The 12,884-nt window shown below is 36.4% G+C and overlaps 2 protein-coding genes across 4 annotated transcripts in view; one reads left to right on the plus strand and one right to left on the minus strand.

Moving 5' to 3' along the window:
• The window catches only part of LOC122820963 (gastrula zinc finger protein XlCGF57.1-like), a 247,297-nt gene that overhangs the window by 33,258 nt on the left and 201,155 nt on the right, over positions 1-12,884 (plus strand). The gene's annotated exons all lie outside the window — the stretch shown is intronic.
• Positions 4,769-12,884, minus strand: part of LOC122820952 (uncharacterized threonine-rich GPI-anchored glycoprotein PJ4664.02-like) — a 191,856-nt gene continuing 183,740 nt past the window's right edge. For 2 of the 3 annotated variants that reach the window (XM_044098699.1, XM_044098701.1), the window contains 2 exons: positions 5,332-5,408; positions 4,769-5,114 (listed from right to left, as the gene is read on the minus strand). In XM_044098699.1, coding sequence (XP_043954634.1) covers positions 5,016-5,114; positions 5,332-5,408 — 176 coding nt within the window. In that variant the 3' untranslated portion in view covers positions 4,769-5,015. Of the gene's footprint in view, positions 5,115-5,331; positions 5,409-12,411; positions 12,803-12,884 lie in introns of those variants that run through there. The other variant, XM_044098700.1, reaches the window with a different exon arrangement.

Here is a 12,884-nt window from a genome sequence, read left to right on the forward strand (position 1 = left end):
TTTATTCTTTGTCTGTCTCAGGTAATGAGTCTGTATCTTGGCTGCTTTGCAGCTCATGTTATTACTTCATTGTGGTTTCCTATGAGATTAAACGCTGTAACTCTGTGACGTCATCACGCATGTTGCTCCTGATTGGCACACGCGGCTCACTGGAAGAATCCGGGAAATAGGGAGAAATAGAGAGAGCCAAGCTTTTTCCAAATTAAGCTAACTTAACTTTTTTTCTTCAACAGGGGGAAAGTAGCTTTGAATTCTTGGAGGTACAATGACTAAAAAACATAATTGGCATTTTGTTCTCTGTCTCTCTTTGTGTATATTACAAAGGAAAGTCCAAACAAATAAAAATGTATCAATGTTTTCCTTTTCTGAACGTTACGAATTTCTGCTATTTCTAAGGCAGAAATGACAAGATCTTGATGATATGAAGAAAATTAATTGTGATTGAGTGTCTCCCATGTCTGAAAGAGTGACATTAGCTGCTGCAGTTAAATAATAATTTAAAAGTCAGAAAATGTTTTATTTTTATATGGTCACATAACATGCTGCTCTGACTACTCTGGAAATCCCCCTTATCGTCTCATGTGCACACACACACACACACACACCTACACACACACACACACACACACACACGCACACATTTATTTCTCCATCTCTGTATCTAACACTAAACTTAACCTAAACTCAACTCACACATCAGTCTTAACCTCTAACCCTTAAACATCATTTTTTCTCCTTGTTCTTTTTCTCCCACCTGTGACAGTTTGACTGAAGGATATTTACTTCCTCTCTTCTATCTGTGAACTTCACATTTTCCTTTCCTGTAACTTGATATCAACATTTATTACTCACTGATGAGAGACTGAGGACAGACGGAGGTGTGCAGGTGTAGCATTCATTGGAATTGGATCCATGTCTGCATTGAACATGGTCTCCATCAGGGTCAAAGGTCAACAAATTGATATTTCTCTGACAGTTTGAGGGAACTCTGAGAGAACCAGAAAACAAACATAATTACACATAATTACAAGTGAACTCTGGAGAACAAATAATCTGTTTAAATGTTTTCATTTATACAGAGGAGCTTCAGTTTATTGACTGATTTGTGCTTCAGTGTTTTTCTTCCATCATTTTTAGGTTCTTAAACTTTTGTTTGAATGTTGTTACTTTGAGAAAATACCAAATGGATCCTATTTAATATGTCTAATTTAATCTGTATTTCACAGATTAAAATGTGTCTTAAGGAGAAATCTTAAGACAAATTTTAACCACCTCCAGGTATTGCTTTAACATTTTGTTTTAACATTACATTTAAGTATTTAAAATTACTTAAATGTAATTGATTTAAGTAATTTTAAATTAATTACAAAATCTGTTTTGTTTCCATGTGACTCTTTGGTCTCTTTGGTAAATTGATTCACAGTGTTTGGATCTTATTTTTCTTTAAAAGAAAAAGGAACAAAAGAAACTTCAGAATCAAAATACAGTTTATGCTCAATCAAAGACATCAAAGGTTTCAGGTATTTATTATTAAAATGATATAAAAACTAAATGATAAATGCTCTGCATTTGTGACTTAAGAGGACTTCAAAGCTCTTTATGCTCAAATTAGTAATTTGTCTTTTTACACACATATTCACATGCTGATGGGGGGGAGCTGCTGGATAGCAGCCACAGCTGCCCTGGAGTCTGCTTTCACAGACAAAGTGTGGTTCACACCCTCTGTACGGTCTACTGGCATCCAATCACTGAACAGATGCTTAGAACAGATAAATGTATGGATGTGCCAAAACTTCCTCCAGCTGAACAAAAACAAAACTGAAGTTATTATTTTTGGACCTAAAGAGGAACGATCTAGCAGTGACGTGCGGTGAGGTTCATAGCTGGTGAGGCACTGACGTCATCAGAATCAGATTTGCAAATAGATGCATAGATTGACAGCAGTTTACAGGTTATGTTTCACTTCTGCATCCTTACACATACAAACTGTAGCTCACAAAACACACATATTATCTCCTGCTTCGATTGAAAGTCCACTTGAGAAAACTTTTTTAGTGTTGTAATGTAGTCATCCATGTCGAAAGTCGGGATAAGCGAGAGGAAAAAAAATCACTATCTCTATTATAATCTATCGCTGCACTTGACTTGCTTCCCGAATCGTTTAGCCTAGCTCGCTGTCACTTTCTCGGCAGTTGAGGAGTGAACAAGACGAACGTCTGGGATCTTGAGCACCCCCTGCCGTGAGGCAAGAGAACTGCCTGCCTCACCTCGAACCTGTTCTCTGCCGTTTATAATCGCTCATTACACGAAACACGTTACACAAACACAGTTGGTGACAAAAAGCACTGTACATTATATACATAAGCTAAATTATTGGAAATAAGTTCACATATTAAATTTGTTTAAACCATTTTATTGACGCCGTACAGCAACATGCTCTCTCCGCTTAGCAGCCAGCGCAGAGCCAGGGGTTGCGCAATCCAAGGTGAGGCAGAGCTCGCTGCTGCCTCACCGGCATCGCTTCCAAGCATTTGAATGGGAAAATAAGAAAATTCAGCGATTTTGAACAAATAAAAATCGAAATTGGTGAAGCTACATGAAAAATAAATATTTTTTAGTACAAACCACCGGGTGAATATAACAATTTAAATTACTTTATGATTATATATTTTCTTTCTTTCCATGATGGCTGGTGAGGCACTGCCTCACCTGCCTCCCCTCACCGCACGTCACTGCGATCTAGAGTTATAGATCTAGAGTCAGTGCACAGCTTCAGTTATTAAAACTGAAAACCAGCGATCAGGCCAGAAACCTGGGAGTAGTGATGGACTCTGACCTGAACCTTCAGAGCCACGTAAAGACAGTCACAAAGACGGCCTTCTATCACCTGAAGAACATTTCCAGGATTAAAGGACTAATGTCTCAGCCAGATCTAGAGAAACTCATCCATGCGTTTATCTTCAGTCGTATTTATTATTGTAACGGCGTCTTCACAGGTCTGTCCAACAAATCAATCAAACAGCTGCAGCTGATCCAGAATGCTGCTGCTCGCGTTCTAACTAAAACCAGGAAGATAGAGCACATAACACCAGTTTTAAAGTCTCTCCACTGGCTCCCTGTAGCTCAAAGAATAGACTTTAAAATACTGTTGTTAGTTTATAAATCACTGAATGGTTTAGCACCACAATACATTAAAGATCTGCTGCTGTTGTATCAACCTTCCAGAACTCTCAGGTCTTCTGGTTCTGGTTCTGCTCTGAATCCCCAGAACCAGAACCAAACGAGGAGAAGCGGCATTTAGCATCTATGCACCAAAAATCTGGAACAAACTTCCAGAAAATTGTAAAACAGCTGAAACACTGACTTTCTTTAAATCTCAACTAAAAACCCACTTGTTTAGAGTTGTATTCAAAACGTAATCAATTGCAAATTTATTGACAGAATCTGACTTGATGTTGCTTTTATTGTTGATTCTATGTTGCATTGTGTTTTTGTGTTTGATTTGATGTAAAGCACTTTGAAATGCCTTGCTGCTGAAATGTGCTATACAAATAAAGTTTGATTGATTGATTGATTGATACATTAGCACAATGGACCAGGATTTCACCTGGTATGAGGAAAATGATGGCTGACAGATTACATTCAAAAGGCTAAGAGCGAATCATTATGTGGAGCAACAGGAAAAGTTGCAGTTTGCTTTGGAATGTGAATTCATTAAAAGAAAGAGAATTTTATCTATGAACAAAATTCAAAACAAACATCTTAGATTCCTGCTGACGCAGGTAAATACGTAATACATCAGTTAAAACCAGCTCACAGAGCAGCTTCCTTTGTTACATAACACAATGTTCATGTCATTAAAAACATCAGACAACTTCAAAGTAAGTCACATTTAATTACAAATATTTTTTAAAACACACTCTTATACTTTAAATATTGTGTCAAAAAATAGGTTAACTCAAAATTAAAACATTTGTGTTGCATATTTATGAATCTAAATAATTTCAGACAGGAAAGTCGAGCAAAAGTGAATTTATTAAACTTCAGGAAACATTTTTCTTCGAGGAGAAAATACCTTCTAATCTCTAGACAGTAGGGGGCGCTGCTGTAGCAACTGTTTCAGTCGCTTTTATTCAGGATATTTTTACAAACAGGTGAGAGGCGGATCACACTGAAACCTTTATCCTCTTCAGCCTCTATTTGCATCCAAATAAAAAGCGAAAACTTGCAGTCAATGACATCAAGAACCATCCACAGAGAAAAGAAGAAGAAGAAGAAGAAGAAAGAGAATTTGACATAATTCTAAAAAGAGCAGAAAAACTTTATTTTCTCAGGGATTTCGGGACTTAAAATGGCACAAAATGTGTTTGACTACATCACCAAACTTTTATCCGAAACTGTCTCTCAGAAGACTTGATGCCACTAATTGGTATCATATAATTTTATTCTGTTTTCATTCATTGATAAATAAACCATAAATAATATGAATCTGACTTAATGGGATCAAATGAGAGATTGAAGAATATTTTAAACATCAAACCAAGTTTTCCAGCATGGAAATCAACCAGGATACAGAAGTCGCTGCTTTATTTCCTAATCTTTACAGATAAAAGAAACTAAAGTTAAAAAAATCCCTGTTATACATGATGAAACTACATCTTCATTATTTATCAGTAGCTAAGTGTAAAACATTATATGACATTAAAGTAAATAAAAACCTCCCAGCCATAAATGTTACACGTGGAAGATGGTAATAAATAAAAACCAAACACTCAGTAAATACCTGCCAGGTGACACTAAATATTGATTTTATTCACGTTTTCTTCTGTTCATTATCTTATTATTAATAACTAATAAACAAGTATAGAAATGATCTGCATTTTATAAATATTTTCACACATAAATAAAAGTTCACTCTACTATTTCTGCTTATTGCAATAACTAATTAGTCCCACTTCCTATAACAACCAGAAATATTTTATTGCATGGATCAGATTCATTCTCATTGTTAGCCACTAGGGGGCAGCTGTTTCTTTAACTTGCACTGAACCGTCGCTCAGCAGGCGGACCTTGATGTCTGGAGGCAGCCCTCGTCTGATCAGTTCATCTTTAATCTGTAGAAGAAAACATGAGATGAATGTGAGAAACAGTCAGTGGTGAATTATAAAATATACTGAACAGAATCTGATTATCATTAAAAACAAAAACAGCTGAATTCAACTGCATCACTGCAGGTGATCATTTTGGGTTTTGATTTGACATTTAAGTGAAATGGGTTTGGATTAAATTCAGGTTGTGATGGTTTGTGTTAAAGTCCAGGACGTCACTGACCGCTTTCTCAATTTCATCTTTATTCTCTTTCAGTGACAGCGTAGTGGAGATCTTCATCTTCAGAACCGTAAGACGAGCTGGAAGAACAAGAGATCAACATGGTATAAAGAACTACTTCCTGTTACTTTCACTCCTGTTTTCATCTTACTTACATGTTTTAGGAGGAGGACTTGGAGTCGCTATGAAAGGTACTGGGATAACAACAACAACAACAGAAACATTATGAGTTCAGGAAATAAAAAATAAGATCAATAATCAACAAGATAGAAATGACTCACTTTTTCCAACCCTCACAACGACACATCGAAGCTCAGACTGGTAGATAGAACTGGAGGCTCTGTGGAGAAAATTTAGCACCAAAATTTTAATATTAAACTATTTCTGAAATGAGCGTTAAATAATGTTACAAATAACCATAAAGGAGACTAAAATCTACTATTGTTAGTAATTAAATAATTTTTGTGTGTATTTTGAGTGTCTATTGTGCAAAAAAATGTAATTTATTCTCTCCTGGTGCTGCATAAATATTTTTATATTTGCTATGGGTTTTATTTTTCAGTCTGTTAATTTTTCTCTATTGCCTTTAATATTTTTTTGGTAATGATTTCACCACATTTACTATTAAACAAGGTCATGACTTCAAACTCAAGTTCTATGAATCAGCCGTTTTTTTCCACACAGTGATTTTGTGGTCCAATTCAGTCATGTAAAGTTGCAAGTAAACAAGTCCAAATATTCAATTATTGAGTGAATTAATGCAGAGGATTCCTTACATCACCTCCCAGCATCAGAACCTCTTCAAATGTCTGATTATATTTCCTTTTTCTCTGTAAAGTTTGTTTTTGGAGATCTTATGTTTCACTGCTTCAGCAACTTTCACCAGAATCAAGAGGAATTTTTAGAAAGATATTTATTTTATCACTGAAGATGAAAATTGTTTTCTTTACTTTAGTACATCAGTGCATTTTAAAACACATACTTTATGGTTTTATTTAAGTAAAGGAGTTACTATTATTAGATAAGTATCTGTACGTCTTATGTGGAGAATGTGAAAACTTCGGACACGTTTTCAGATCAGATACTGACGTTGCCTGGACAGCAAAACAGACGGGATGGCTTTCTTCATTATCAATATCAGATGGCGTCCATCTCAGGGTGAAATTTCCTGAACCAGATGAACTCTTGACCATGTTGATCGGTCCACTGAACAGGAACCCAGTGATCCTTTAACACACAGGAAACACATCAGTCTGTTTGGTTATATGTGCAAAAGGCCCTGAAAACCACCATAAATATTATATTCAAACTTCTCTGATAGCAAAACACAAGTTTCTCTAGATCATCCATGCAGGATTTTATGTTGCTGCAAATTTGATCTTCATCACAACAGTAAAGATGAAATGTCAGATTTTCACCTTGAATTATTATTTACCTCTGATTAGAAACAATATTTATTTTCTACTCACACAGACTGAGTCGCCTCTGCTCTGATGTTGATTTCTATCATCTCATTGACGTTTATGAAGAACTGAACTCCATGTTCAGGAGTTGGAGGCAGAAACCTGGGCAGATATTCACCTGCTGTGCAGGACGGAGCTGCAGGATCCACTGGAGCAATGCAGGAATAAAATAATGCAGATTAACTAAGGAAACATATTAAAAATTGTTTATTTAGAGTCTAGACAGATAAATTAACAGTTGATTTAAAAGATAAAGAAGTTACACTGTTAGCACTGTTGTGTTCAGTGCTAACAGCTAGCACTGAACACAACAGCCTGTGGATTTTATTAACAAATAATGGGTGAGTATTACTTTTCTATTACATTCACATACAAGCTTTACTTTATATTTCTTCTTTTAGTTGTTCACGTGCTATTCGAGCATTTTGGATTAATGTTGAGATTAACAGGGGAAATGTTTTGCTAAATTGCTGTCTGTTCAATTATGTGCACAAAATATACATTTATATATTGTTTGATCTGCATTCTTGCTTTAATTGGCGTATTTTTATTTATTTGCATATTATTGGATGCATGTTGCTGGGTGTGGTGCATAGTCTTTGCATTGTCCTGCACAATGTGAGTACGGTTCATGTATAGTTGACCTGAACCTCACAAACGTTCAGCTCATTCTGTGTATCCAATACACAGGAACAACAACGCCACTGGTTATTGGATATTAAATGTATTTACAACAGTGTTTCTCTTTGTGAGGTAAAATAAGCTGATTGAAACATGAAATCAAACCTTTGAAGACAAACTGGACAGAGATCCGGGTCATGAAGTTGCTGGTGCTCCATGAATACGTTGAACCATCGTTATGAGTCAGAGTGATTGTCTGTCTGGGAAAATCCTCCATCATCAGCTGAACTGCATATGAACCTTCAACGCTGCTGTTGGTTGGACTGAATGAAAGAGAACAAGACTGGAAGAAAACAGAGAGAAAAACATTAACTATGTTATATTTGTTGTTTTTATGTTCATACAACAATATTTAGCTGCACAGTGGTGCAGTTGGTAGAGCTGTTGCCTTGCAGCAAGAAGGTCCTGGGTTCGATTCCCGGCCCGGGGTCTTTCTGCATGGAGTTTGCATGTTCTCCCTGTGCATGGTGGGTTCTCTCCGGGTTCTCCGGCTTCCTCCCACAGTCCAAAAACATGACTGTCAGGTTCATTGGTTTCTCTAAATTCTCCCTAGGTGTGAGTGTGTGTGTGAATGGTTGTGTGTCTCTGTGTTGCCCTGCGACAGACTGGCGACCTGTCCAGGGTGACCCGCCTCTCGCCCAGATCGTAGCTGGAGAGGAACCAGCAACCCTCCTGACCCCATTAGGGACAAGGGTGTAAGAAAATGGATGGATGGATGGATGGATGGACAACAATATTTATTTTTATTTAAAAGTTTCAGTTATTTTTCATCATTAATCATTTATAGTCATTTAAATCAGTAAATTGTGTTTTTATTAGCTGCAAACATTTTCTATTGCATTCCTGTAACCTGATACCAACATTTATTACTCACTGATGAGAGACTGAGGACAGACGGTGCTGTGCAGGTGTAGCACTCATAATTATTGGGATCGGATCCATATCTGCATTTAACATTATCTCCATCAGGGTCAAAGGTCAACAAGTTGATATTCCTCTGACAGTTTGAGGGAACTCTGAGAGAAACAGAAAACAAACATCACAGAGTCACCTGAGAACAAACAATCTGCTCAAATTATTTTATTTACATAATGAATCTTCAGTATCTTGACTGATTTGTATTTCAGTGTTTTTATTCCATTTATCTTTTTGGTCTCTTTTAAAGATAAAATCGATTCACAGCATTTGGATATTATTTGGAAACATTTTCTAATTATTAAAGCTTTATGGTTAGGCTTTAAAAAGATGAAAAAAGGACAAAATACCAACAAACTTAACCTATAGTTTATGCTCAACAACAGACACCAAAAGGTTCCAGGTATTTATAACATAACATAAAAACTGCCTGAATTACCTCATGACAGGGAGGATGCCAGTCTGTGGTGATGAATTCGGTCTGTTGATGTCGGATCGTTTTCTCGTCTCATATGTTGCCCCAAATCGCCCAGTTGAAACACCGTTTCTGTTGTTTATCCAGGATGGAGGACTCCACCTTTAATAGACGATATTGGAAAGTTTTCTGATGTAACTCAGTTTCTAAAACACAGAAACTTTACAGAACATGAGACCAGAAAACTGACAAGAGATTTAATTCGGTATGAATTTTAGATTTAGTTACTTCTTGGGAACAACTGAAAACGGTTAGATATTTTTGTATGATGTTGAGATTCAGTTACCCGTCCCAGTAATTCCGGAATCTCCAAGTACTGATGGCATTATACTCTCTCAGACACCATTCACCGCTGCTTTCATCAATCTTATTTGTGCAGCACCACACTGACTGAATCTCCTCACAAGAGCTGCAGCTCAACTTAACGTGACGCACAACCTGCAGATTTAAAGAGAAGACAAAATACGATTCTTTTAAAAAATGAAAGAAACTTCAAGAAGTCTTAACTTACTGTAAAATTGTCTCCTTGAAAATTTTTAGTGGTGTGGGTAATCACAGCACCAGTATAACCAGCTTCTGTCCTGCTGACCATCATCAGCAGCAGCAGCACAAACAGCAACATGATGAATGAATCGGTTCTGCTAAACAAAGATCAGATCATAAGGTGACCTTCATAACTGCTGATGTCATAAGGTGCTTTGATTATGCAAACGTCTGAAGACCGGAGACGACAACGTGATGCTTTACAAATATTTAAAAGAGTTTGTAGGAGTGAGCTGCTATTTATTTAGTTTTCTCCTTTTTATTTTGTTTAGGAAGGTAAACTTTTGTCATTTGGTTTATTAACTTTGAAATTGTAGGTTTTGGTTAATTTTATAATTTTATTTTGTTTGTAATTTTTGGCATTATACCTCACTCTCCTGTAAAATTATTCAGGAATATAAAATGAACGAGTTCAAAGAAATGAAAACAGGAAAATATGAGAGCTCTTCTGTTTGTTCCTCTTACCTGTTTGGATGTCAATGTCTGTATTTAATAGTAACTAAGTTAAAATGTAAACTGACGATAAATTATGTGATGTGAACTGACTTTGTGCACACCAACTTTGTGTTTATTTAAATTATTGATGCAAATGTTGAGCATTGTTTGCTTTGTAAATATCTCATTAGTATACTGGTAGCCTTTAGCTCATACTGAGTTGGGTTTATTTCAATTTGACTGTAAAGTTCTGCCTAGATTATCCTTGCAGGGTTTATGTTGTTTTTAAAGGTTGGACTTAATGTGTTATTTTATCACAACATTACAGATCAAGTTTCAGATTGTTGCCATGAACTATTTTAGATTTTCACTTTCTGTACAGGATCCACTGGAAAAAAACAGGAAGGAACAAATTTAGACAAATAGTTTGATGAAATATTTACTGCACAAACAACTCTGCAGCATTTTCAAAAGATAAATTCAGTAAAGTTACAAAGTTGCATATCTCAGCTGTTCTTATAAGAGGCAGATTTTTGTTTTGTTACATGTCTGTATTCAGACATTTAAAAGTCAAATGTCCTTCAATAATCTTTAGTTTTTGTTTAATATTGACAGTTAAATAAGGAACACCAAATAAAAAAATTGACACTAATGTAAGGTAAAATAACTAAACTGAAACATCTAATCACACCTTTGAAACTAAACTGGACAGAGTTTTTGCTGGTGGCTTTTCTGGCGCTACAAAGTGTGTTGAACCAGAACCGTCAGCGAGAATGTTGTTCTCTCTAGGAAAGTCATCCATCAGCTATACAAAAATATTTAACAAAGATGGATTCATCTTTCATTTTGAATCAGTTTATCAGTATGTTTGAACAGCAGCTGTTGGTAAGTAAACAAGCAAATATAATTCAAATTATTTCTTTCACAGAAAGTAAAATTAAAAACCATCAGATCCTTTAAAAAGTAAATATTAAAACATAATTTAAAGTTAAAAGTTAGTCAGGATTTTAAAATGAACCAATGCAAAGACAGAAAAACAGGAAAATATCGGAGCTCTTCTGTTTGTTTCAGAGTTTTGCTGCAGAGATTTGGATCAAGTGACAAATAATTTTTTATTGATGAAGGTCAGAATTACCTTAGAAAGATGATAAAATCATTAAAAACTTACATTTGCATGTCAATGTCTGCATGAAACAGTAAGTTAAAATGTGCAATGATGATTAATTATGTGATGTTGACAAACTTTGTGCACACCAACTTTGTGTTTATTTAAATTATTGACGCAAATGTTGAGCATTGTGGTAGCTCTCGTTGTTTGCTTTGCAAATAGCTAATTAGCATAGGGCTAGCCTTCAGGTCATACTGAGTTACATCCTGTTTTCTTTAAGGTCATGAAACCACCTTGTTAAAGTTACCATGAGTGAAACCAACCAGTAATGCCACCTGGAATAATAATCCAGGAAAGTTGAATTGTAATAAGGACTCACATAATTTCTACTGGAAGAAAGAGACAAGACTGGAAAAGCTCTACAAAATTTATATAAGTTCAGTATTTAAAAGGACTTTCCAATTGGCAATATGCTAAAACAGAATGATTAAGACACAATGAATGTGGTTCAACAAAATTGTTGGTTGAAGAAAAATATTTAACCCAACAGAGAATGAGGCAGGGGCTGCACAGTGGTGCAGTGGGTAGAGCTGTTGCCTTGCAGCAAGAAGGTCCTGGGTTCGATTCCCGGCCCGGGGTCTTTCTGCATGGAGTTTGCATGTTCTCCCTGTGCATGGTGGGTTCTCTCCGGGTTCTCCGGCTTCCTCCCACAGTCCAAAAACATGACTGTCAGGTTAATTGGTTTCTCTAAATTCTCTCTAGGCGTGAGTGAGTGTGTGAATGGTTGTGTGTCCTGTCTGTCTTTGTGTTGCCCTGCGACAGACTGGCAACCTGTCCAAGGTGAACCCGCCTCTCGCCCAGATCGTAGCTGGAGAGGAACCAGCAACCCTCCTGACCCCATTAGGGACAAGGTGAACAGAAAATGGATGGATGGAGAATGAGGCTTACCACTGGGGGACGTCATGAAGGAACAGGGGCAAGAACAGTCGTTGCAACAACAGGGATCAGCCTGGACACGATAAAAACACAGCAAACAAAGAAAGGTGCTCCAACAAAATAAACACACTTAGACACCATCAACACAAGAACCTCAATCCCTGAAATAAATAAATAAAAGAAAACATCCTGAATAAAACAGTATCACTAAATGTAATGTTGCACTTAGTTCAAAGAAGTCGTGCAATAAACAACACGGCCAGCAGGGGACGGCCTGAGTTGATATTTTAAAATGTTTTCCATAGGCAAAACAGCAGCAAACATCCCAGACTGAAAACTGGTAGAAAGGCTCATCAGGCAGTGAAAATGAAACAGACTATTAGTAAAGTAAGTCAAGTTTATTTATAAAGAGCTTTTCACAGACATAAAATCACAAAGCACTGTATAACAGAAACCAGAGTTAAAACCAAACAAAGCAGAAAACCAACATAGGAACCACATTAAAATCAAGAAATAACATCCTGGGAAAATAAAAATGTTTTCAATTGTTTTTTAAAAACCTCCACAGAGTCAAAACGGAGTTGCAAAGGTTTACTGTTCCACCGCCGTGGGGCCTCCAACACAACATCAGTGCAGTTACACATTTTACATCATTTCAAGTTCATTGTCAAAATCACATCTATAACCTCTTTAGCTTCTCTAATTTATCATTAAAGCAATTCTAATACAAATATATTGCTTTGGTTTTACAAGAAGTAAAAACAGATAAACCCAGAAATATTTTACTGCATGGATCAGATTCATTCTCATTGTTAGCCACTAGGGGGCAGCTGTTTCTTTAACCTGGACTGAACCGTCGCTCAGCAGGCGGACCTTGATGTCTGGAGGCAGCCCTCGTCTGATCAGTTCATCTTTAATCTGCAGAAGAAAACATGAGATGAATGTGAGAAACAGTCAGTGGTGAATTATAAAATATACTGAACAGAATCTGATTAACATT

The sequence above is a fragment of the Gambusia affinis genome, linkage group LG18 (assembly GCF_019740435.1).
Source record: "Gambusia affinis linkage group LG18, SWU_Gaff_1.0, whole genome shotgun sequence".
Taxonomy (NCBI): Eukaryota; Metazoa; Chordata; class Actinopteri; order Cyprinodontiformes; family Poeciliidae; genus Gambusia; species Gambusia affinis.